This window comes from Camarhynchus parvulus, chromosome 21 (assembly GCF_901933205.1).
Source record: "Camarhynchus parvulus chromosome 21, STF_HiC, whole genome shotgun sequence".
Taxonomy (NCBI): Eukaryota; Metazoa; Chordata; class Aves; order Passeriformes; family Thraupidae; genus Camarhynchus; species Camarhynchus parvulus.
The window spans coordinates 5,957,205-5,982,181 of NC_044591.1; the positions used below are offsets into that span (position 1 = coordinate 5,957,205).

At 42.9% G+C, this 24,977-nt stretch overlaps 1 protein-coding gene across 1 annotated transcript; it reads left to right on the forward strand.

The window, feature by feature from the left end:
* The first annotated feature begins 3,339 nt into the window (after window positions 1-3,339).
* Window positions 3,340-23,974, forward strand: NADK (NAD kinase). The gene is made up of 12 exons (XM_030964009.1): window positions 3,340-3,544; window positions 7,363-7,576; window positions 11,131-11,214; window positions 14,216-14,345; window positions 14,830-14,938; window positions 15,191-15,276; window positions 15,541-15,643; window positions 16,473-16,624; window positions 17,419-17,518; window positions 18,541-18,695; window positions 19,792-19,874; window positions 20,942-23,974. The coding sequence occupies exons 2-12, from the start codon at window positions 7,404-7,406 to the stop codon at window positions 21,087-21,089; spliced, it is 1,323 nt and encodes a 440-aa protein (XP_030819869.1). The 5' UTR covers window positions 3,340-3,544; window positions 7,363-7,403; the 3' UTR covers window positions 21,090-23,974.
* The last annotated feature ends 1,003 nt before the right edge of the window (window positions 23,975-24,977 follow it).

Sequence of the window (24,977 nt, forward strand, 5' to 3'; positions counted from 1 at the left end):
CTGCTAGGTGTTAACAGAGACAATTTGCTAATTGCTTCCTGCCGAGTGGAAATGCCTCCTTGCTGGAGGAAGGTTTGGGGTGGAGGTGGAGGTTCTGTACCAGGCACATCTGTGCAAGTTGTCAAACAACAGCATTTTTGGGAAATTATCTTTTCTGTTGTTTCTAGGAACTGAGAACCCCAGTGGAAAAAAAAAAAAAGCGCAGAATGTTTTTATGCTAATTTCTCAAGTTCCTGCCAACATTTCTCTTTGTTTTCTTCCCTGAGAGAAAGGAAGCACAACCTGGCTCAGAGTGCTGAGCTGCAGCGTTCTGCTCACGATGTCAGGGAGGAGATGTTTGAAAGGGTGAAAAATGCATGTATTTTATGATTGGCTTTTTGCAAATATTCAAATGAATATTATATGTGTTGTGTTAGAAAGTTATGCTGTATAAATTCTCTTAAGCAGTGTGTTAAATATAGTTTTAGGTTATAAAAATGTTAAAATAGAAACGATGCTATGGAGGATACTTTTCTTTAAAAAAAGGACTCGCAGGGAGATAGCAGCCACAGGACACCTGAATCTTTCAGAGAAAAAGAATTTGTTGCCCTCTTATCTGAAGAAATGAAATTCTTCCTGTCTCGAAGGCGCTGTCAGGATTCAGAGAAAGAAGTTGACTATGACCAGACAGAATCCTGTGTTTGAATGGAATTTATGCATCATGTATGAGGTGTATGAATATGCAACCAGCTGTTGTTTTTAAGGGTTAATCCTCTGCCCCTGCTACCCAGAAAAAGGTACCCAGACATCCATAACTCTTTGACTTTATTGTCTCATATTGTCCTAATCCAATTTGCCCAAATTATTATTACTCTAATTGTATTACTATTTTTATAACCATTTTATTACTATTAATATTTTAATTTTTTTTAAAAAAGTGATTGGTATTTTTCACAAAAGGGACCTAAACCCCTTCTGTCTGTCCTGTCACTGCACTCTGGGGATGGAAGAGCTGTCACAGCCCAGCAGAGCTGCCAAGGTCGCTGCTGAACCTGCCCAGCTCAGAGCTGCTGTTTTAACAGCAGCACTTTATAAATAGGACAGGCTCAGCTGCTTAGCAGTCTTATCTCCACCAATTACCAGGGATAAGAGCTGCTCCTGCTGCAGGGTTCAGGCCTCTTACAAAATGTTGAGCAACAGCAGGGCAGTGGCTGTGCTGTGGGAAGAGCAACCTGCCACTTGGAGGGTTTATTTTTGAGCAGCCAATGTAAATTGTCATGGCTGTGAAAAATGTGTATTTTATTGTTGGCTTTTCACAGCAATTAAAGTGAATATTATATGTGTTATGTTAGAAAGTTACGTTGTATTGATTCTCTTAAGTAATGGGGTAAATATAGTTTTAGGATATAACATAATGTTAAAATAGAAACGATGCTATGTAAGATACCTTTTAACTGACTCAAGAAAGGGGGGAGATAATAAAGAAATTCTTTGCACAGAGATTACAGCAGCAGGTGATTGGCGTTTTCACAGTGGGGATTTATCACTTTCACCCTGGTGAATTTGGAGAAGTCCATCCCAAGAGCCAGCCCTGGTCAGTGAGTGCTGGCTGGCAGAGCTGCCGTGTCCATCCTGGGATGGTTTTTCCCTTCAGGTTTCAGGGCAATGTTTGACTCCCTACAGCTGAATTCCTGCCTAGGCCATGTTCTGGTGTCCCTTTACACTTTGAGAATCCCTTTCAGCACATTCAAGACATTTGATGCTCTGAGATATCCACTCAGAGCTGTGAATTGTTGCCTTAATTCTTTGCACTGGGCTCTGGGATGAAGGACTAAGAGAAATTTTGCCTCAAAATCCTGTACTTTCAAGAGTGGTGTAACATGGCCAGTGGTATTTTCCCACATCTAGCAACTGCTTCCTCTTTTTCAAGTTTGTTTCAGCCTTTACTGACCATCAGTTATTTACAGCTCCCCGGTTTCCCAAAAAACAAATTACTACATAAAGGAAGAAGAAGAAAGAAAAAAAAAAAACCCCAAGTGCCGCATTGTCTTATGATGTAATTTGCTCTTACTGTGTGAGTTCATCCTGGTGTGATTTATCCCATGAGTGTGGCCTCTTTAAAGCAGAAGATGTAATTTTGAAATTACAAAACCTGATAGGTTTGGTAACTCAAGAATTGTTTTCTCGCTGGCATCCACCCAGGCGCTTGATCCTCTCTCTGCTGAAGTTGTGACAAAGCTCCTGACGATTTTGAGGTACCAAAACCTTTTAATTTTTTTTTTTTCCAAGTACAGACTGGAGAATGTTTTTTTTTACATTTCACCACTTAAATCTGTATTTGAGAGGAGTGATCCTCACAAAGCGGTGTGGGCTGTCGAGCAGTTTTGTGTCACAAAGGGCATTTCCCAGGTGATGAAAGGCCAGATTAAGGTAAAAGTTGGTGACGGGAGATGTGAGCAGGGTGTGAGGGATGTGCCAACAGCCACACCCCTGGCCAAGGGCGCGGTGTGAGCCGCAGGGAAAAGGCAGGAGGAGAGCAGGGGATGGTGCAGTCTGTGCCCGAGCTGGGAGGCACGGAGGAGGTGAGATAAATGGGTGTGGGATGGGGGAGATGGGGGGCTGGAGGGACGGGATGTGTTAGGAAAAATAATCTACAAACACCAGAGGTTTATGTCCAAAAAGGAGACAGAGGAGTCCTTTTTGGCTTTATTCGAATAAAGGGAGAGGCCATGGGGCATTCCCTTGGGATCTCTCCAATTTTTGGAGGACCCAGCCTCCTTTTTATCCCAATTTCCCAGCCACATTTCCCTTCTCTCTTTCCCCATTGGCTGAGGTACTTGAGAGGTACAGATATGCTTGATACCAAAGATTTCCCTCTAATGTCCAACCCTCCCTTTTAATTTTTAGTTATTACGGAATTTAGGGGTTTTTCTTCCCCATGGTTTTTTTCATCTTTCAGTGGGATGGCCGGAATTTGAAGGTGTAACAGTCCAGGGGCTATGGGGTGGTGTGAGGGGTGTGGATGGCTGGAGGTGAAGGTTTGGGACGGGACGGTCGGGGTTTGGAGGTGTGACGGCTCGGGGGCTGTGGGGCGCTCTGAGGGGTGTGGGCTGGCTGAACGCGTCCGCCGCCCGTATCCCCCGCTGGCACCTCCAACGCGGGTATAACCCGATGCAATCCCGGCCGCTACACACCCACAGCCCACCCAGCTCCCCCGCGGTTAATGACCGCTAATTAGCGCTAATCACCCCCGGGCCAGAGCCGGCCCCGCGCAGCCGCACCGCCCGCGCCTGCGCGCCGGGCCCGCGGCCGAACCGCACCTGCGCGGGGGGCGGCGGGGAGGGGACGATGGAGGCGCGCAGGGCCCGCCGGCCCCGCTCCCCTCACAGCGCCCAGCGCCGCCAACAGCGCCGCGGGGCCCGGCCCTGAGCCACGCCGTGAGTCGGGGCGCCGGGGGAGCCGCGCGGGGCAGCCCGCGGGTTCCTGAGGGGAGAGCGGTGCGGGTGTCAGCGGTGCGGTGCGCGTGTGTGTGTCCCCGGTGCGTGTCCCTCTGTCCGTGTTGCCGGTGCGTGTCCCTCTGTCCCCTGCCCGGTGTCTGTCCCCGCCGGGGCCGCTCCGTGCCCGCATGTGTCCCAAGTCCCGCATTCCCTCATCCCGGTGGCTCCGGGGGAGCCCCGAGGCCGGGGAGCCCTTCCCGCAGGGATGGATCACGGGCCAGCCCCGCTGTTTGCCCCCCGAGGCCGGGTAACGCTTCCCGACTGAATTTTGGGGTGAATTCCAGGTTTTTCGGGAAGACCCTCGGGGCTGCTCTCCCTGCACATCTCAGGAGGTGAAACGAGCTCATCCTGGGGCAGTTTGTGCCACCCAGGACAGTGTATGGATCCTGTTTCCATCCTGGAATGCTGATTTTCTCCCATTTTCTATCAGCAGAGCTATTAGGGAGTGGAGGTTAATTACAAAATAGAAAAAACCCTTCTCTGTGTCATTACAACAAGGGCTGCTGGATTTGCTGTTTGCCCCTCGAGGGTCCCACCCTGGGTTCGGGTGCCCGGTCCGTGCTGGGGTTCGCCAGATGAAGGGTTAATAAATGGATTTGTTTTGCCCGGGCCGTGCACCCGTGATGCTCAAACTGCCCGGGTTTTGGTGGAAATAGCATTTGGGTGTGTAATCAAAACCTAAAATTGTAACTGCTGCCAGGCCGCCGGCTTTTAATAGGGGTTGTGGTTTTCTGCAGGCTCGCTGGGATATGAAGTTCTAAACTAAACCAGGCTTTGTCTGTCTGATGATGTCTGTCTGTCTGTTCCTTCATTTTTGTGTGTGTGAGAGGGGGTTTAGTGCCTGGGCATGGAGTCATAGGCATGTAACCTCTGCTGGAGTGCTTTATTCAGCAAAATTCAACAAAAGAAAGCTCCACAGAGCAGAGTGATCAAGCACACAGTGCTCTGTAGCAATGGGACAAGAGGTGCAGTTTTGAATAGAACATTGTCCTCTTATGCCCCAGGAGAAAGTCAATAATAAAGTACAAAATGAGTGTTGAATTACTGCTATAATTTCTAAGAAATCACTTGGTGGGGGTTAAAGCACTGTGAGGATTTTGTCGGGATGGACCCTACAGTAATCTTATAACCAGGATGATTAGGGCAGGGCATTGAACAGGAAAAGTTTGTTATGAAAGAACAGCTTACAAGCATGGTCGTTATAAAATAAAAATTAAATCCCTTTGCAGCCTTGCAGCTCCTTTGGGGGGTGTCCTGGGGTTGGATAAAGGTGGTTTGATGATCCTTGGGAAGTTCTTGTTCAGGGGAACCTGGAGTGAAACTAAAAATGAAAAACTGCAATAAAATTGGAGTTGGATATGTGTGAGAGGTGATTCACCTGGCTGCTGTGTCACCATCACAGATATTTGTTGTTAAATGTTGACACTTTCTCAGTTGTCCTTCATTCTGCAGTGCTGGACATTGAAATACTTGCTTTTCTTGTGTTGTTTTTATTTTGGACATGATTTAAAACAGAGCAGCCTTTTCATTCGTTTGTTACCATGTGCTTAAAGCTTTTTTGGATCCCATCCTGGAAGCTGTTCAGTGGCAGTTTTGTCTTATATCAAGTCTGCTTATTCAATAAAGGTCTTGTGAGGGAATGTTAATTAAACAGTACATGGTGTAAGCTGTAGTTAAAACATCCTGAATTGGAAAGTATTACATGGAGGGAATATCAAGTTCTTAGGCTGTATTTAGTATGTCTGTGCACTTCTTACTTCCAGTTTTGTGCTAATCTGATTTTCTTTACTGTCAGCATCTGTCAGATGGACATTCTTCAGTCAAAGTCACGTGGAAACACATCTTGCTTATTACATAAATTATTCTCTGCCTCCTTTGCTCAACTAATGGGCACAAAATTTATTTATCAGCTCAAATTGCCTAAAAATAGAGGTACATTTTGCTAATCTTAGCTGGACAGAATTGCAGCTCTGTTGCAATGGCTGTTTCCCAAGCAGTGGTCGTCAGAGGTGACACAGCAATGAGTTACCCCCAGTTAAACATTGATACCTTTCAAGGGCAGGGTGCTATAAATCATTAATGGCTGGCATTAATTACACCTCTTTGTAGTGATGCTTTCCTCGGGTAAGCCTAAGCTACAGCAGGAGCAAAAGCACTTTCTCATTTGATTAGGTGGTGGTGGAGTCTAATTTAGTAATGAGTCTAAAATTACAGCTGTGTTTTGTTGATGGTTTTGTTGTCTGCAAGTTGGGGTTCTGGTGAAATGATGGGGTTTGCCATTCTCTGGGGAATTTCCCCCAGATTTCCTCACTGGGTGATGATTTCCCAGAGCCACATTCCATTTTTATGGCAGCACCAATGTTTAATGCAGGATGAGGTGGGAGCTTCATCCAAAGTGATGAAACCATTGGGAAAAACATCTGCAAATTTTTACTGAACCAAATTTTCCCCCTTGTGTTGGAATCAACTGACTTGAGGAATGTGCTGCACTCTCATGGATACCATTTGTTTATGGTTTAGTGTTTGTTCATACACTGAAAGTTGGTTTCTATTTTTATTCTGATTAGATTTCTTCTCTATTGCTTCAAGTAATGATGACAACTTGCCCACAAGATCTCTACAACTTCTGCAGTTATTTCAAGTTTGGGTTTTGTTTTGGTTTTGTGGTTTTGTTTTGTTTTGTTTTTTTTTTACTTCTGCAGAGCTGTGCTCTAACCAGCTGTTTATCTCTCATTTGTGCTGGCTGTTCGTGGAACTGAAATACTGCACATTCGTCCTTCTTTTGTTGTGTTTGTTTTGGATCATCTCCCCAATTTGTCAGAAATGAGTTAAGGACTTAGGTATTGTCCTCCAGCTTGTTTTTGTCTCTCCTCTTTTATTTCAAAAGCTGAAGCTTATTAAGGTTATTTCTGTGGCATTATCTGACAGGGATTGGTGTTTTTTTTTTCCTCTTTGAATATTTTATTTTATCTATTCAATATATGTATCACCTCATAGGAGACTTTATGGTTTTTCCTGACTTTATAGTTTTCCTGTGCCTTGATTCCTTGGCACATACTTAAAGCTTTTCTTTCTTTTAAATAGCTAAAAGAAATTAATTTTATCTCTTGTGTAACTGAAGACACAAATCTGTGCTGGGCCCCTTCTCAGTCTGGGAACACAGTGGTCATTTTTAATTCCAGGAACTTCTGATTACCTTGAAGAACTTCCCAGATTCTTTGGAGAGGTCTTTATTAGTGTGTGCAAAATGTGTTTAGTGTCACATGCTGCTCCAGATTTTCTTGCAGTGACTTTAAAACACTTTAATTGCTGCAAAACAATTATAAAAACCAGTGTGGGGGCCCTGGCAGAACTCCACCTTGGTGAGCAGTGCTGAGCACAGAGCAAGAGCTGCAGAAAGCAGGGAAATGGCTCAAAGCACCAGCTCATCTCAGCAGCAAAGCTCATCTGGACAACTCCAGGAGTTTCTTGATGTTAAGCACAACTCCAGTTTTATTGCAGTTTCCCATTTTTAGTTTCACTCCAGGTTCCCCTGAACAAGAACTTCCCAAGGGTTTAATCAAACCACCTTTATCCAACCCCAGGACATCCCCCAAAGGAGCTGCAAGGCTGCAAAGGGATTTAATTTTTATTTTATAACGACCATGCTTGTAAGCTGTTCTTTCATAACAAACTTTTCCTGGTCAATGCCCTGCCCTAATCATCCTGGTTATAGGATTACTGTAGGGTTTTTTTGATGTTCAGCCTGTTATCTACTGAGAGAAGAGGGACTGTGATAACAAATTTCTGTTTTTCCTTGAGCCAGCTGCAGCCATCATTGGAATTTAAAGGAAAGCTCCGTTACCATTGCAAACACTGAGGTTTTGCCTGTCCCTCTCCTCTGCAGGGATTGAATTTCTGTCTGGCTGAGGTTCCTGCAGTCCCAGCATGGAGATGAGTCGGGAGAAGCTGTGTGCCAGCAAGGCTGATGGCAGCTCAGACTCTGCCTACCACTGCTCAACGTGCCACGGCGACCAGGACTGGGGCAGCACCAGCCGGGGCCGGGCCAAGTCACGGAGTTTGTCAGCTTCACCTGCCCTTGGAAGCACCAAAGAATTCAGGTGAGGTCCCTGCTCCTTTCCCCTGCTGCTAAAATCAACCAGATTTTAATACTTTTTAAATATGGCCATGAGGGATTCTAAAAATGTGCCTCGGAAGGTTCAAAAGGAGGGTGGGGTGTTGACTAAGAGCAGGCTCAAATCAAACTTTCATGGCTTGTCAAAAGAGGTGTCTGCAGAGCTCACAGTCTCAAAAAAATAATCAGTCAACAGTAGAGACAATTCTTCAGAGTTTTACAAAAGCTCAAGCCAGAGCTTCAGTGCTGTGTGTTAAAAACCTGTGTGTGAAGCAGCAAAAAGTAATTTTGTGTTTGCAGACAATTTCAGAGCAGTGAGAAACACCCATTTTTTTTGGAGCCAACTTTCTGATCTCATTCTAAAAATGCACCTTGGAAGGTTCAAAATGTAGGTGGGGAGTTGAAGGTGGGGTGTTGACTAAGAGCAGACTCAAGTCAAAGTTTCATGGCTTGTCAAAAGAGGTGTCTGCAGGACCTCACAATCTCCAAAAAATCATCAGTCAGCAGTAGAGACAATTCTTCAAGAGCTTCAGCGCCGTGTGTTAAAAACCTGTGTGTGAGGCAGCAAAAAGTAACTTTGTGTTTGCAGACGGGTTCAGAGCAGTGAGAAACACCCATTCTTTTTTTTGGAGCCAACTTTCTGATGTCATTGCAAGGCTCCTGTCATGTGGGCAGGGTGGGTAGAACTTCTGATCTGCTGATCTTTGGACCCGCTGTAAATATTGAGCAGCGGGCAGGGGCAGCGCCATGTCTGGACCTTGTGGGAGGCACAGCAGGACTTCTTCACCTTCCTTGTGCTGGGACTGTCCCTAAAACATGGGCAGAGCCACGAGGGAGCTGCTCAGCAGATGGAATTCCTGTTCAGAGCTCCTGCTTGGCTGGTAGGAATGTTCTTGGGAGGCAGGAGAACACACGGGTGAGGCTGAAGGGCACAGGGGTGGCTTGGTGGTGAAGGGAGGTGACTGAAAGCCTTGAAGGGTTGGGAAAGAACTGCTCTGTGTTTGATGCTTTAGGAAAAGAACTGCTCTGTGTTTGTAGTTCACTGTGTTTGATGCTTCTGGGAAGTGTCTTCTGAGGGCTGTGCTCTGTTGGAGCTCTGGTCAATGTGTAAGATTTGATATTTAAATTGTGCTGTAAAACCTGGTGGATTTCCTTTCTCTACTCAAACCTTTCAGTCAGTCTGCATAGAAAGTCTAAATTTTTGTGTATTATTTTCCAGCTAAACAGCTGCTTTTTCAACCAGAAGTGCTCTGCCTGTTGTGGGTTTGAATCAGGGTAATTGCTTCTGAGATTTTCCTTCATTAGGATGCTCTGCAGTCATTCTCTGGCTGTCTTCACTGCAGAGCTAAATTGTCTCAAGGCATTTTGCAGGCTGGCAGGAAATGCTGCTCTCAGACTTCCTCTGTGCTGTTCAGCTCCAGGTAGCTGCCCAGCTCCTGGGAGCTGATAAATAGATTTTCCTAAAAGATGTATCATTTCCAGGGCCTTGCTGCTCATTCTTAGCAAAGGCAGCCTGACTAGGAACAACTTAAATTTCTGTTCACTTTTTATTGAGCCTAATAAAACCACCTGGAATCTCAGGGAGAATTTACACCAGTTATTAATTAGGGCTTGCAGAGGAAACTTTTGGAATGTTATGAAGGTCAGACCTGGATATTTAAAGCCTCACATGGGAACAGAATTTGGCGAATTACTGGGAGTGGCATCAAATAATGACCTGTGTTGGGAGAGGGCAAAAATTACAGTTATCTGGGAGAAGGTGGAGTGGGGCAAGAAGTGGGAGGTGATGCTGCCAGGGTGTTATTTAACCATCCTGATGCCAAGGGTAATTGTTCACAAGTAGATAAAGACTTATCATCCCTTTGCCCACATTGATAGACACGTTAATCTCTTGTTATGTCAGTCCTTGCTCATTTTTCTGTTTTAATATCAATGAGGTAAAGTTTATAAAACACTTAGTAATGCTCTTATCTGACTAGGTCAGTCATTCCCGGACTTACAAACGGAAAAGAAATTACTCTGGTTTTGTTACTGGAATTCAAATCTTAGACTGGCATATTTTATTGGGCAAAGAACAAATAAGATGTTGCTGTTGTTCTTTAATTACATGTTTAACCTGTGATCTGGTTTTGATTTTTATTAAATTTCTGAGAGTTTTTTTAGCTCTAGGACTGAGTCATCAGGCTGGTCTGGGCTACTTTGTAACACGCAATAGAAAGCACTGCAGTGATGGTTGTTGCAAGCAAGATGTGATTGAATTAAGCCCAGGAAATAAATGTTTCTCCCTTTTTTATAATGGAATAATTCTAATAGCAGTCACATAATGCTTCAACAGTTTCATGGCTTGAGCAAGTTTTGCTCCCAGTTCCAGCTTTGCTGGAGGAGTTTGGGAGGGAGGTGAAGCAGAAGAGTTCTGACTTCCTCCAGCTAATCTCATCCTAGAGCCAGGAATAACCCTGTGTCCTGGTGGGATTCAATTTTGAGGATAAATGACACCTCAGAGCCCCTGTTTATTTGAAGATAAATATTTTATTAGAGAAATAAACGGGGGGAAACAGCAATTCTTCTTCAGCCTGTTCAGAATTGCAGCCTGATACTGCAGATACAAATCTCCATGTGCTTTAGAGTTGAAGATTTTGTTTGATTAATTTATTAAGGGTATTTAAATGATCAAGGCACTGTGACTTTAAAACATCTGGAGGTGTTTGTGGTGGTGTTCACAGGGGTCTCAGGACGAGGGAAGAGATGAGACTTTTGACTCTGTTTCAGAAGGCTGATTGATTATTTTATGATTTATATTATATTAAAAGAAAATGATATATTAAAACTATACTCAAAGACTAGAAAAAAGATTTTATCAGAAAGTTTGAAAAGGATAAAAAAGGTTTTATCAGAAAGTTTGAAAAGAGAAAAGACTGATAAAAGTGATATATTCAAACTATACTAAAAGAATAGAAAAAAGGGTTTTATCAGAAAGTTTGAAGAGAATGAAAAAGAATGATAATAAAGTCTTGTGACTGCTCACCGTTTCGACACAAGTAGTTGTCATTAGTTATCAAGTAAAAACAATTTTCTAAATCACATTCTAAAACAACAAAACATGGAGAAGCTGAAGCTTCTCAGCTTCTCAAGAGAAAAAAATCTTAACAAAAAGATTTTTTATAAAATATGTCCGTGACAGGTGTTGGAGAGCTCCTTGTCAAGTCACACACTGGGAAACCCAAAGCCCTCGGTGAGGGGAAGAGCACTCCCTGACCTGTTTTAGCTGTATTTATACCAGATTCAGCCACTCTAAAAAATGTGCTTTTAGGTAAGATGTAGTGCTTTGAGAAACACAGAATAAAAATGTTCTTTGCAGCCACTGGAAATGTGAGAGCTAATCTGTGCAATGACCCTGTCTGGGAAGCACACGTAGGTTTAAGAAATGCACTTTGCCCTGTGTTCTTGTGTGCAGCTGGTTCAAAGGAGGGTTTGGTGTTGGAGCAGCCAGGCAGACCCAGTTTGTCAGCACATCTCACTGATTGTCCTCTCTGCCCTCAGGAGAACACGTTCCTTGCATGGACCATGCCCAGTGACCACGTTTGGACCAAAGGCCTGCATGCTGCAGAATCCCAAAACCATTATGTGAGTACTCCCCCAGCAGTGGCACTCTGCTCCTGCTGGGGCAAAGAAAACCACTTTGCTTTTCCACTGATTCCACTTTGTTCACCCCATAATCAGAATCCACAGAGTCCCCAGGTTGGAAGAGACCTTCAAGACCATCGAGTCCAACCCAGCCCCAACAGCTCAACTAAATCCTGGGCCACAGTGCCACATCCAGGCTTTGTTAAACACACCCAGGGATGGGGACTCCAGCACCTCCCTGGGCAGCCATGCCAGAACTTTATCACCTTTTCTGTAAAAAACTTCATCACCTTTTCTGTAAAAAACTTCTTCCTAATATCCAAGCTGTATTTCCCTTGGTGCAGCTTGAGGCTGTGACCTCTGATTCTGTCATTTTCTGCAAAAGAAGCCCAAGCCCAGCTGAGCACAGGCACCTTTCAGGAGTTGTAAGATTGATAGGTCACCCCTGAATCTCCTTTTCTCCAGGCTGAGCACCCCCAGCTCCTTCAGCACTGTGTTTGTATTTTACCTGGTATTTAGAGGTTTACATGTTGCTTGATTGCCATCCTGGGGTCAGCTTTGCCAAGCTGGCACGGTCTGCAATCCATAGTTTGGTGTCCAAAAGGGCAACTCTTGTATTTCCAACTCAAGAAAAAAGGGGGAGGAAGAGGAACTGTGAAATCTGAGGGAAGCCTTCTCCCTCCCTTGGTGATGATGTTTGAATTTGTACTTTCAATTTTTCTATTTGGTCTCTGGTACTTTCAGTTAAAGCAAGTTTGCTTTTAGACTGTTGATAAATGTGGGAATAAGGGCTGCTTTCTGCTTAGTGGGCAAATAAACATTTTAATTTTGTAGGTTGGGTGGCATAAAAGTTTTGCTTTCTATACTTAATAAACGGGGTCTTGACGTGGCCAGGTGAGGAATTTCAGGGTTCAACCAAGGTAGTGCTCCCTGGTTTTGGGGGGCCCTGGCACAGAGGTGTCCAAAACCAGGTTGGACATGGCTTGGAGCCACCTGAGATGGTGGAAGATGGGGCTGCATGGGCTTTAAGGCTCTTCCAACCCAATCCATTCTATTTTTTGCCCCTTTAAAAAAAAAGTTTTAGTTAATTGCTCTTCCAGTTAACTGTAAGTCATTGCAGTCAATATTTATTTGCCCAAATCTCTACCTCTGTAGACTGTAAGCTTCCTGGTGATAGCCAACCTTCTCCTGAGAAAGTCTAACCCAAATCCCTCCCTTTGGCAACTCAGAGCTTCCTCATTCTCCCCTGGTGCTGTAAGGAGCCCTGGGGTGCTGAAGGCCAGCCCAGGTTGTGTTTACCCACCTGACTGGGGAATTGCTCCTCCCAGGGGCTGGCCCAGCACTGGGATATAAAACCAGGGACAGGATCCTGCCAGGAAAAACCTTGGGCTGGGAGCAGAGCTGCCCCCAGGCTGCTGAAGGCAAGGACTTGTTTGAAAAAGCAAATTGGAAATTACTTTTGCTGCACACGAGGTTTTGTGGGTTTTAAAAACAAGCAAAACCTTGTTGGTGTTTTTTCCCCGCTGCTGTGGGTAATTTTGTTAAACTCTCCTCACTGGAGAGATTATTTTTAACAGAAAATTGTAGTTTTTATGTGCAGGCTTAAGTTAGGGAAGGTTGGGTGTCTCTTTCAATTCAACCAGCAGCTCTAGAACTTGCAAGTCTGCTTTTTGATGAGCAGATGAATTGAATGAATAATCAGTGAAGAAAGGATCAGGGGCTTGTCTCCCTTGAGAGGAAGGGAAATCAAATCCCTGTTTATTTTTCTTGAAATGGGATTTTCTTTATGAAACCTTGCCTCGAGGATCTGGAGTAAAAGTTTTCCACAGGATTTTTTTGTCAAGCCTCACAACTTTTTATTGGAATTGACTGAAATCTTCAGTAGAAGAAAAAAGACATTTTTCAGGGAAAAATGTATTCTTCTGAGGTTGCAGTTAATAATAAGTGATAAAAGCCTCAGCCTTTTATTTTATTTGGAGCTGTTGTATTTGCCCGAGCCCTGGAAAGAAGCATGAAGATCTTAAAGCAAGTTATGAATAACTTTTCATTCAGTAGAAGTGCATGCAATTGGTGAGTACAGCTGAAACAGGCAGGCTGGCTGTTGTTTGGATGAAGTTGGTGCTAATTCTGGGTTTATTCAGCGCGGCAATCCCTACTTCTTGTCAGCATCATTGATATTAGAGCCCTGCATTAACCTTCAGTTTCTGCTGGGTTTGTATCTCAAATGTGAGCACTGAAATAAAATGGATTTTAAATTTACATTTAGAGTATTGGATGGGGAAAAAACGATGCTGTGACTTTTTCAGATCCTCTAATTGAATGTTTCTCCTTTGAGTCACCACTAAACCAAGAGGAAGCAGTGGTGTCAGTCACTTGAGGAACTTTTTCTGAGGGCTTTTGTGGTGCTTCTGTTGGCAAAGTTCATTCACAGGGCAGCAGGGACCAGAATTATTAATTCTGTGTTATCACCTGCATGTAGTAAAGCACAGAAACATCCCTGCAATGGCAATTATTGCCTTTCCCCCAGGAACATCCCTGCAATGGGAATTGCTGCCTTTCCCTCAGGAAGATCACTGCAATGGGAATTTTTGCATTTCCCTCAGAAACATAAGTGCAGTGTGAATTATTGCCTTTCCCTCAGGAACATCCCTGCCATGGGAATTATTGCTTTTCCCTCAGAAATATCACTGCAATGGGAATTATTGCAGTTCCCTCAGAAATATCACTGCAATGGGAATTATTGCCTTTCATTCAGAAATATCACTGCAATGGGAATTATTGCAGTTCCCTCAGAAATATCACTGCAATGGGAATTATTGCATTTCATATCACTGCAATGGGAATTATTGCAGTTCCCTAAACATCCCTGCAATGGGAATTATTGCCTTTCCCTGCCTGGTGTGTAGGGCTGTGTTCTCCACCCTGGAGGATGGATTTTTACCAGCTCAGGAAGGTGTCAGACCACAATGTGCTGATCTTTGGGTTTTTTTTTGTCCCCCAGGCACATTCAGGATCCAGCAAGCCAGCGGTTGACATGGAACAAACCTCCCAAGAGTGTCCTTGTGATTAAGAAGATCCGTGATGCCAGTCTGCTGCAGCCCTTCAAAGAGCTCTGTGTGTACCTCACTGAGGTGAGAAAACAGAAATTACACCTCAGCTCTCTCCAGCTGCTGATTCTGTGCAGAATTTGTGCAGTCAAATCTTCATACCCACTGCCACTGGCTGCACTAAAATTTGTTGCAGAAGTTAAGATCAGTATGAGGCTTAAAACTAAATTTATTAAATTAATTAAAATTATTAAAGTAAAAATTTTCATTCTGTTTGCAGTTCTGAATTACAGGAATGAGATATAATTTTAAAAACCTTTAATCCTTGAGCAAACACAGCATTATTGCTGTATCTGTAATCTATATTCCAAACTTCAATTTATTAAATGTTCTGTGCATGCTGCAAAATTCCCATCAGCATCAAACCACACATTAAAAACACCAGCAGATGCAGAACACTGCTGTAAATATTATTTATACAATTAAATAATTGAATTAATGGAAATTATGGAGAGAGTCAAGTGTGTTGTTGGGAGGTCCCTCACAAGTTTATTTTCCCTCTCTTCAGGAGAACAACATGATAGTGTATGTAGAAAAAAAAGTATTGGAAGACCCTGCTATAGCTAATGATGAGAATTTTGGACCAGTGAAGAAGAAATTTTGCACCTTCAGAGAAGGTATGGAAATGATTTCTTGAAAGGACAGTTGTATTTTTTTTTGTCTTGGCATTTTCTTAGTTGTTGGGTCAAATTTGTAAAACTCTTAAGTCTTTTGCAGACAGTTGTTACATCTTAATTGTGCTTTTTTGTATCTTTGTGAGGGAATGTTTGCGTGCTGCAAATTCAAATTTTTCTTCCTAATTTTTGTTAGGAAATTAAAATTGTGGATTCAATTTAATTGCAAACTTTTTATTTCAATGTTTCTCCTAGACTATGATGATATCTCCAATCAGATAGACTTTATCATATGCCTGGGAGGAGATGGGACCTTACTTTATGCTTCTTCGCTTTTCCAGGTTGGTTCTTATGGCAAATAAACCCATAAACCTTTTCTTTTGGAAGTACTTAAAAGTGCTTTTCCCCTCTCTTTTTTCCTGAGTTCAGCATTTGTCTTTTGTTCCTCATTCCCTGTTTTTTACCTTGTGAAAATCATGTCAAATGTGTTGTTTTTTATTAAGCACAGTTGAAGTTGCATCAGTAGTCACAATATTTACAGGCAAATAGTTGAAGTATGGATTGCTTTGACTGAGTAGCTTTAAAACTCTTTTCTTTATTGATAGGGTAGTGTACCTCCAGTTATGGCTTTTCATCTGGGATCCCTTGGATTTCTTACTCCATTTAATTTTGAGAATTTTCAGTCCCAAGTCACTCAGGTTATAGAAGGTAAATTTAAGGGGACAAGGTGTGGTGTTTGTTTGTTACTTTTTCTTAATCAATTCTTTTAAGTCAGCCCTTAAGATTTGAAACTTGAGAAATGTATCTGAAATTGAGAGAAATCTTAAATTACCAGAAATGTATCTTAAATTATCAGAAATGTACCTTAAATTACCAGAAATTTAATTTCAAAATTACTTTCTGTTAATTAAAAAAATTAAATTAACAGAAGTTTTACATTGCATTGACCCAACCAGTGCTGCTCTCTGTACTGCTCTGTAAAGAAAAAGCTTATTTATGGAGTAAATAAATGTAAGATAATGTAGAAATTATGTTAAATTGCAACTAAACACAGGAATAAAATGCAGTGTTTAAATACTGAGAAGTCAGGCAAATAAAATATTTGAGGAAATGAATTCTTTTGGGTTGCATCCAACGTAGATTCCTGCAAAGATGTCTAAAACTCTCACTAGAGTATTATCTTTTAACACATGTTTCTAATGCTTTAATTTTCTTTAAGCTTAGCTTTTGTCTTACTGAAGATCACATGAGTGTTTTCCCATTTTAATCATGTCTATATAAAACGTAAATTTTTTTTTTTTACATAATAAAAGGAAGGGACTGGCTTAAAATTTGGCTTTGATTTTTGCTCATTGCTACTAAAAATCATTTTTGAGCTTCAGCCAAGTGCAGCCAATTATGTTGTGAATGAAACTGGGAGTGTTGAAAGCTCAGGAATAGCTGGATGGCATTGGCTAGAGTGTGTTAGTCACTGCTGGGGTGATTTCCTGTGCCAGCATCTCCTTTTTTGAGTGTTCTCCCTGTTTTTTCCCTCCAGGCAACGCTGCTCTGGTTCTGCGGAGCAGGCTCAAGGTGAAGGTGGTGAAGGAGCACAGGGAGAAAAGCTCAGTGCAGAATGGCATAGAGGAGAATGGAGTCGTGTCTGCAAACCTGGAGAAAGAAGTGGGCAAACAAATTATGCAATATCAGGTCAGAGGAAAAAAACAAAAAAAAAAAAACCCCAAGATATTGTTTGTAATTTGTATTTGTTTCATTAAAGCTCTCCCCCAGCAGTGTGGGGCTGGGCTTTGCTCAATTTCCCAGTTTTTTTGCTTCACAATTTCCTTTGTGCAGTCACAAGTGCTCATCTCACACTTTGCTGTAGAAATAATTTCACAGAATTGTTTAGGCTGGGAGATATCTCCAAACTTGAGTCCAACCTTTCTTCTATTTTGAAAACAAAGTAGTAGTTCTAAAGTCAGACACATCAGACATTTTTGTATTCTCAGAATTCTTCTCATTTTTATACATGAGAAGAAAAACCCTGCACATTGTTAGTGTCCAGCTCCTGGGGAGTAATCCTTAAAATAGAAATAATTTCACAGAATTGTTTGGGCTGGGAAATATCTCCAAGCTTGAGTCCAGCCTTCCTTCTGTTTGAAAACAAAGTAGTAATTCTAAAATCAGACACATCAGACATTTATAAAAATGAGGAGAAAAACACTGCACGTTGTTAGTGACCAGCTCCTGGGGGCTAATTCTTAAACTTCAAGACTTAATTCTTAAAATTAAGAATTAAATCTAATAAATCTAAATGAATCTTCAAAACTAAATTCTTAAATTTCAGCAGGCACTCGATAGCACAGAAATGTAAAGAGACTTTAATTTGCAGGTACTAAATAATTGAATTTTTAGGATATCTGGAAAGCATGTTCAGTTTTTGACATTTATTTCACATCCAAGGCAGCAGCAGCAGGCTGGAGTAATGTTTGGTGTTGTGGCAGGTCCTCAATGAGGTTGTGGTGGATCGTGGCCCTTCCTCCTACCTGTCCAACGTGGATGTGTTCCTGGATGGGCACCTGATCACCACGGTGCAGGGAGATGGTGAGTGCTGCTCCCCTGCCCAGCTCAGGACCAGGCTGGGCTTTCCTGGAGGATTTTCTCTCCTGGAAACAGAGCTCCAGTTCACTGCTGACAGCAAACAGGAGTGTACAAAGAATGGGTGTGTTCCTACAGTGAAGCTTGAGGTGCTGAAGGATTTGGGTTATGGGCATGTGAGGGCAAGTAGCTCTTTTTTGGGGTATTATATTTCAGGCTAAAGGTAAGAAATAGCTCAGAAGGATTGGCCTGGATACCTAGGCTTGCTGAAGGCAAACAATCTCAGCTCATGAGCAGCAGGAGTTATCTTTAAAGCTCTTAAAGAAAAAAAATGAAAGTCACTATTACAAAATTGTGTAACTTGAGTTTGTGCAACTCCTGAAAGCACGTGGCAGCGTCAGGGGGGAGTTGGGAATTTCTCTCTTTGTGTGTGCTGGGCTGCAGTGGAGCTGTGAAATGCAAGGGGAGAGGTTCACTTTCCTGGCATGGGGTGGGCTGGTGTCCCCCAGAGCAATCCTTGGTTCAGAGCTGATGTCCCTGTGCTATTGCTGTCCCCAGGGGTGACAATGGGATTTATTGGTGTCCCCCAGAGCAGTCCCTGGTTTTTAGAGCTGATGTCCCTGTGCTATTGCTGTCCCCAGGGGTGACAATGGGATTTATTGGTGTCCCCCAGAGCAGTCCCTGGTTTTTAGAGCTGATGTCCCTGTGCTGTTGCTGTCCCCAGGGGGTGACAATGGGATTTATTGGTGTCCCCCAGAGCAGTCCCTGGTTTTTAGAGCTGATGTCCCTGTGCTGTTTGCTGTCCCCAGGGGTGACAATGGGATTTATTGGTGTCCCCCAGAGCAGTCCCTGGTTTTTAGAGCTGATGTCCCTGTGCTGTTTGCTGTCCCCAGGGGTGACAATGGGATTTATTGGTGTCCCCCAGAGCAGTCCCTGGTTTTTAGAGCTGATGTCCCTGTGCTGTTGCTGTCCCCAGGGGTGATCGTGTCCACGCCCACCCGGTTTCCCTGTGCTGTTGCTGTCCCCAGGGGTGATCGTGTCCACGCCACCGGCACCCGCGCCGCGCGCGCGTCGAGCGCGCGCCATGATCCACCCCAACGTCCCGGCCATCATGATCACCCCCATCTGCCCCCACTCCCTGTCCTTCAGACCCATCGTGGTTCCTGCTGGAGTGGAACTCAAGGTGGGCTTCACCTTCATTTTATTGCTCTTTGTGGATTAAAAATTGCTGGAGTGGCCACAGGAATGAGAGGAGAGTGGGAAGTGTCCTGTGGCTCTGCTTCCTCTCACCTGGGGCTGGATCACACCAAGTCTGGCTCAAGATTGTGCCTTTCTTTAGAAGAATTTGCCCACTGAGATTGAAGAATTTGCCCACTTTAATAAATTTAATTGGAATATTTTACACTTTTCCTACTGGACTGTAGCTCTGTAACATTCTACAAAATGGGAATTCCCACATTTGCATTCTGAAAAATGTTCCATAATCTTGGCTGAAGTGCCTGTAAATGATCAGTGAAGGGAATCAAAAATTCTCCTTTCATGCAGAAACATTGCAGATCTTAAGTATACACTGATAGCACTATCTGCAGTTCAGTATTTAGCTTTTTTTAATGTTGTCTTGCAGAAAAAAAAATACATTTAATAACTGAATGTAAGATAGACTTGGTTAATGGGTATTTTGGAGAAATACTCTTGTGCAAGGAAGAATCCTTTTCTCCTTTTGTCCTGGGGGTGTTGGAGGATTAGCATTGAGAAATGAGTGTGTTCTGGACTTTTTGTTCCTGTTTTACAACATAAATTCAATGTTTATTTGTGGCACAGCTCTCAGCCCACACTTTCATGTCAGTGGGTGTTACTGGCCAGTGGTAAATTATTCCTAATTCCTGAATTTGACAGCTTTGGACTCATTATGTATTAAAATGTATTTTTCTGGATTAACTTCATTATTTTTCTTGAAAGAAAAGCTAAGTCAGCTCCTGTAACTGAATTAAAATTACAGGAACTGAACTGGAAGGAAGGGACAGGCTGGAACTGCAAGGTCTGTGTGGGTTATGACCTTGTACTTATAAGAAGGGGATTTATTACATATAGAAAAACAGATATTTATAAACAAAAAAGAAAAGTTTGGAGCTTGAGTGGTGTTACTGCAGTGCTGCCATGGACAGCTGAGGAATTCCAGTGCAGGTGTGCAGTTCCAAGGACTCAGTTCTGCATCAGAGGGAGGATGGAGGAGGTGTTTGTTCCTTGCTCTTGAGTTTGGGACCATTCCTGTTTTGCAGATCATGCTCTCCCCAGATGCCAGGAACACGGCGTGGGTTTCCTTTGATGGAAGGAAGAGGCAGGAAATCTGCCATGGAGACAGGTCAAACCTTTCTTCTGATTGTATTATCTCTAAGTATAGAAAATCCTGATTCATGCAGCTCCCTCATTCTCTCACATCTGCCAAAAGGGATTTTGGCAGTGAGGGAAGAAGATTTTATAAACCCTAACACCTCCTAGAGCACAGACTGCACTAAAAGGATTTAATTTCTAACTTGAGTTCTTTAGATCTTCCCATAAAAGCAAGTTCAGACTCTGTAAACATTACATGCTTGGCAAGGAAGATGGGCATATCTTTAGAAAACTCTAAATTTGAACTTCAAGATAAATCTTAGGAATTCTGAAAGATACAAAGCAACAGGAGCTGCCTGTGAGCATAGGTACTGGAACACTCCACGTGGTTTAAACTGGGTTAACTGGGAGGGGTTGTGGTCACTTGCTGTGGCCCTGAGTGAGCAGAAGGGTGTGAAGTCCCTCAGTTTCATGTTCAGAATGTGCTGGTGGAGGTGTTAAAAGGCAGCTCTGGGAAGGAGATTGGCAGATGGGGTTTTCAGGATGCCCTTTTTCCTCTTGGCCCACACAAAGTGCCGTGGAGGAAAATGTAGAGCTGGTGTAACCCTCCATCCTGAGCAGGTTTTATTTCCTCTGAGCTTGGATCATCTATAAAGGAGTTTGGATCATCTATAAAGGAGTTCAGGAGCCCAATAAAGATTCAAGCACAAGGTTTGGCCCTCGGTTACACTCTGGAATCCTTGGGCTTGTTGCTTAAAACTTGAAACTGAGAGGTGCCCAGTAAAGATTCAAACACAAGGTTTGGCCCTCGCTTACACTCTGGAATCCTTGGGCTCATTGCTTAAAATTTGAAACCCAAAGGCCAAGGTGGTGCCCTGGGTTTCCTTTGTCCCTGTGTGGGTGCAGGATGCCATGGAGGGTTCCCAGACACGTCACACAAAGTGTCCCCAGAGCTCTGCTGGAGCAGCTGTAGCTCTGATCGCTGAGCATGGAGAGCTGCTGTTTGGCAGTGAATCAGCTCCGTGCTGGGTGGGGACAGGCTGGGGGGGTTGTTCAGATTGTTGCTGTCCCTGCCTGACTTGCCCTGTGCTCTTGCAGTATCAGCATCACTACCTCTTGCTACCCCCTCCCCTCCATCTGCTTCCGGGACCCCGTGAGCGACTGGTTCGAGAGCCTGGCCCAGTGCCTGCACTGGAACGTGCGCAAGAAGCAGAACAACTTCGCCGTGGAGGAGGAGGAATTCTGAGTGTCCCCAGCCAGCAGGGCTCTGGCAGTGCAATGTGGCAGAATCCCTCCCCTCTGCTGGATTTTGGAGCTGCCCTGTGGTTGTGGTTGATGTCCCTCAGGGCTTGGGAAGGGTTGTGCTCCTTCCTGTGCATCAGGAGTGGGAGTGGAAGGCTCTGATGGTTCTGATCCAGTCTGAATTTCCTTCCAAATGAGCAGTGGATTATTCCTGACTGCTATCAAAAACCACATCTGCAGATTTGATTGTAACCTCTGACTTACCAGTTCCATGGTAGGCTGAATGTAGCTACACCAGGGGAAAGTGGCAGCAGAAAAGTGGCATTAAAATCTTCCATTTGATAGGTTATAACTCCATTTAACACTGCTAGGAACAGAAAGGCTCTGAGAAGTTTTCTTCTAAGAAAAAAAAAGTTCCTCTTTGTTATCTTAAATACACCTTGCCCAGAAAATACTTTCTTACTTGCAAGTGTGACACACTGAAGAAACATCCACAAAGGATATTTTTTATTAATAGATGGAATTAGTAATAAAAAGTATATATTTTTTATATATACATTTCTTTCTCTTGTGCCCATTTGAGCAGTGGTTGACCCTTGGCTGTCAGCACTGTGGAAATAGCCACAAACAGCAGGGATGAGCATTAATTATTTGGAGCTGAGCTGATTCACAGCTCTGCACTTCCTCTTGGTGAGAATCATCCATGTGTTGTTTTTTCTTATTATTTTTGTTTGATTCCCTGGGATAAATGGTAGCATTAGAGACTATCATGTTTAAAAAATAATAATAATACTAATTCTCCAAGTGTTCAAGAAGAATCTGGACTTCAATTGCTACTGAATTCACTGTTGTCCTGAAGAAAATAATCCTATTGTAGATCCTGAATGCCCTCAACTTCCATGGATACCTTCCAACTCTTGGTGCTGAGTAATCCAGGGTGGGATTCTGCATTGCTGGGCTGGAGAAATGAGAGGACACATTCCCAGTGGAGTAGCAACGGTGCCTTCAGCACACTCAAGATTATTTTAAGTCTCACATTTACTTTTTTTAAGATGCTTTCAAATGTTTCTAACTTCTCTCTGTACATATTTTATTGGATGTGCTTTTATGAAAGAGCAAAAAAAAAAAAACCAAACCCCACCAAAAGAACTGGTTGGGGTGGGGGGAAAGGGTTTGTACTGTACTTTAAACTGCAAAATAGCAAACCCAAGGATAATGTTTACATTTATGTTCTCTGTGGTGCAGTCTCTTGATCATTTTATCCAAACTTCAGCATTTTCAAGTCTTGCTGCATCGCTCACTGAAGGAAGGGCCAGGAGCTGTTGGATGCCTGGGGCAGAACTGCCAGGGAATGAATTTCCTGCCTGAGGTGGGATTTCCTTGGGGACAGAGGGAGAATCTCTGCTGAACTTTCTCATGGTTGTCTTACGTTGTTTCTGTGGTCCAAAGTGGAAATGGGAAATGGTTTCATTTCCAACCTCTGCCTGACCTGTTGTCCTCTGGTGGTTTCAATAATGTCTCATCCCTTTTGGAGGCTGAGCTCATGAAATGCAGGTGAGAGCACTTTTCCAGAAAAGAGAAACAAACTCTTGGTAACGATTCAAATCACAATGAACAGTGTTGGTATAAATGAACACTTGGTTTGTACATTTTGTAACATAGAATATTGGTTTGATCTGGTCAAAACCAGATGGATTTTGGGATATCTTGGAGAATATCCAGAGAGCTTTTGGGATTTCTCTTTCACTTGAATCTGCAGTAATTGTTTTATCACTGTTTTGAAGCTGCTTACGGGTTTCCTGAGTGGAGTATTCAGTTATTTGATAACTGGTTACTTTTTGAACTAGAGAAGTGTCAGGCTTTTTTGCTTTGGAACTATTTTATTTAAACATGCAATAATTGAGAGAAGGAACAACAGGGTATGGTGTCTAGAGAAACGTGTGGATGAGTGCAGAATGAGCAGTTCTAGGCACACTGAGGAGTGGAAAATCATTTTGCAGAGGTGAAATGATTTATGAGCCTTATCTAGTATTTTTTTAAAGATAAAACTATATTCAGCACTTTTTATTTATGCTTTTTATAATACTAAAGCTATTCTTGACTAAATTGCCGAACTTTTCATTTTCAGAGTGCACAGGTAATTAAATCTGTAATCAAAGTGTACTGAACTACTTTAGGTCTACATTAGGGGTTGGCTTGAAATTTCTTCTTTCAGTTTATCACCTGCTGCAATTGCATTGCTGGCTCTGGGGCTGCTGCAGCTTTGCTTGTGCAGAATTCTGCTGAGAAAAGGCATTTCTGGGGGGCTGCTGAGCCCAGGCAGAGCTGCAGCCCTGGCTCAGGGACTCCAGTCCTGGCTTTTCCTCCAAAAGCTGCCTTGATTCTCCCTGGCCCAGCTCTCCCACAGCCTGGGCTGTGTTAATCCATCACAAATCTGAGTGTACAAAGTCCCTTTCCAAGGCTTTTAATCTGCAAACTGCAGGAGAGTGAGGCTGCAGCAGCCCTGGAGTTGTGCATTTGAACTGCTCCAGGAGTGGGGGAGCTGAAGCAGAAAAAAGCTGAAATGCACCTCACTTTATTGGCAATAAAACCTCCTTTTGCTCATGTAGCTTCTTCAGAATAACTTGGTCAAACTGTGCTAAAAAACAGGGGTTTGCTGATGAAGAGTTTTTATTAAAAGGGTTTGTAAGTCACTGGCACCTACAAATCCTTTCATCTACAAAGGGCCAAAATGGAAGCTGGGAAATTAATTTGTTTAAAAAAAAAAAGTTATCCTCTGGTAGAAATGGAAGAAGTTGTTACCAACTGTAGTGGGGAATAAAGCAGTGTACTGAATTTTTAAAAGCTAAAAAATCCTGTTACATATTGTTTAACATATTGAAAACTTGGTTTTAAATATTGTTGAGAAACAAAATATTTTTCAATCCTTTCAATAAAACCTTTTTGTAAAGTTGGATTGGTCGATTTGCCCTTTGATTGATTGGGGAGAATAGAAAATAGTGAATTCCCAATCAGTTGCTTGGAGTTGTGTGGAGTTTGACATTTCTCATGGGATAGTGGGATCTTTTCTGGGAATACACCCAAGGCTTTTTGGAATGTTTGATACCAGGTTTTCCTCAAAAGTCTCAAAATAATTGCTGGGTTTGCTGTGCAGCTTGAAACAAATGTTGTGTACAACCAGCTGGGCTGCATTAAATAGTTTTAAAGGCCAAATAATAGAAATATGAGGAAAGAAATAGTTATGGGTCAAATAGGTAAAGGTCAGATAAGCTGGTCAAATAATGTGATAATTTATATCCAGGAATTTTAGGGTTAAAAATGAGGTTTAAATGCCTCCGGTACATTTCATCACTCCTGATGAAGTTCTGGACTCTTCTCCCATGGAACTGGAGATTAATGAGTTTTTTGATTTCATAATTAACGTATAACTCATTCCAGCAGCTGAGAGGGATGTGAGGAGATGCCTTCAAATGGAGTTTTTGCCTTTTGCAGGTAAAGGAGCTGGTTTTAAGTGAAGTTTTTGTTTTACAAGGCACCTTGGAAAGGGTTTCTCACTGGGCTTGGCTGAGGGAAGGACTGCAAAGGTTTTGTTGTGATGTTTAAATGTTGAATTCTTCCAGCAACAATCCCTGCTGCCACTGGCACCTGTGGGATGAAGTCAGAGGCAGCTGCTGCTCTGTCAGCCCCTGCACACATTAACCTCTAAATGCCTCCCTGGGGCTGCAGATAAAGGAGATTTGATTCAGGTTTAGCAGATCAAGAAGAGAAAAATACATATTTGTAATAGAAGTTGTGATTTAGATGGTCAGGATGAGGGGAAAATAATAACAGCAATTTAATAGAATCCTTGTAAATCTCCCTAACAAGCTGTAATAAATTTTTAATTGCTTTT

Excerpts from the sequence above, each read along its gene's own strand:
- NADK (XM_030964009.1), top strand. The coding sequence starts at position 7,404 with ATGGAGATGAGTCGGGAGAAGCTGTGTGCCAGCAAGGCTGATGGCAGC. Across the intron at positions 14,346-14,829 it reads TCTGTGTGTACCTCACTGAG|GAGAACAACATGATAGTGTA; the intron begins GTGAGAAAACAG and ends CCCTCTCTTCAG. Across the intron at positions 15,277-15,540 it reads ATGCTTCTTCGCTTTTCCAG|GGTAGTGTACCTCCAGTTAT; the intron begins GTTGGTTCTTAT and ends CTTTATTGATAG.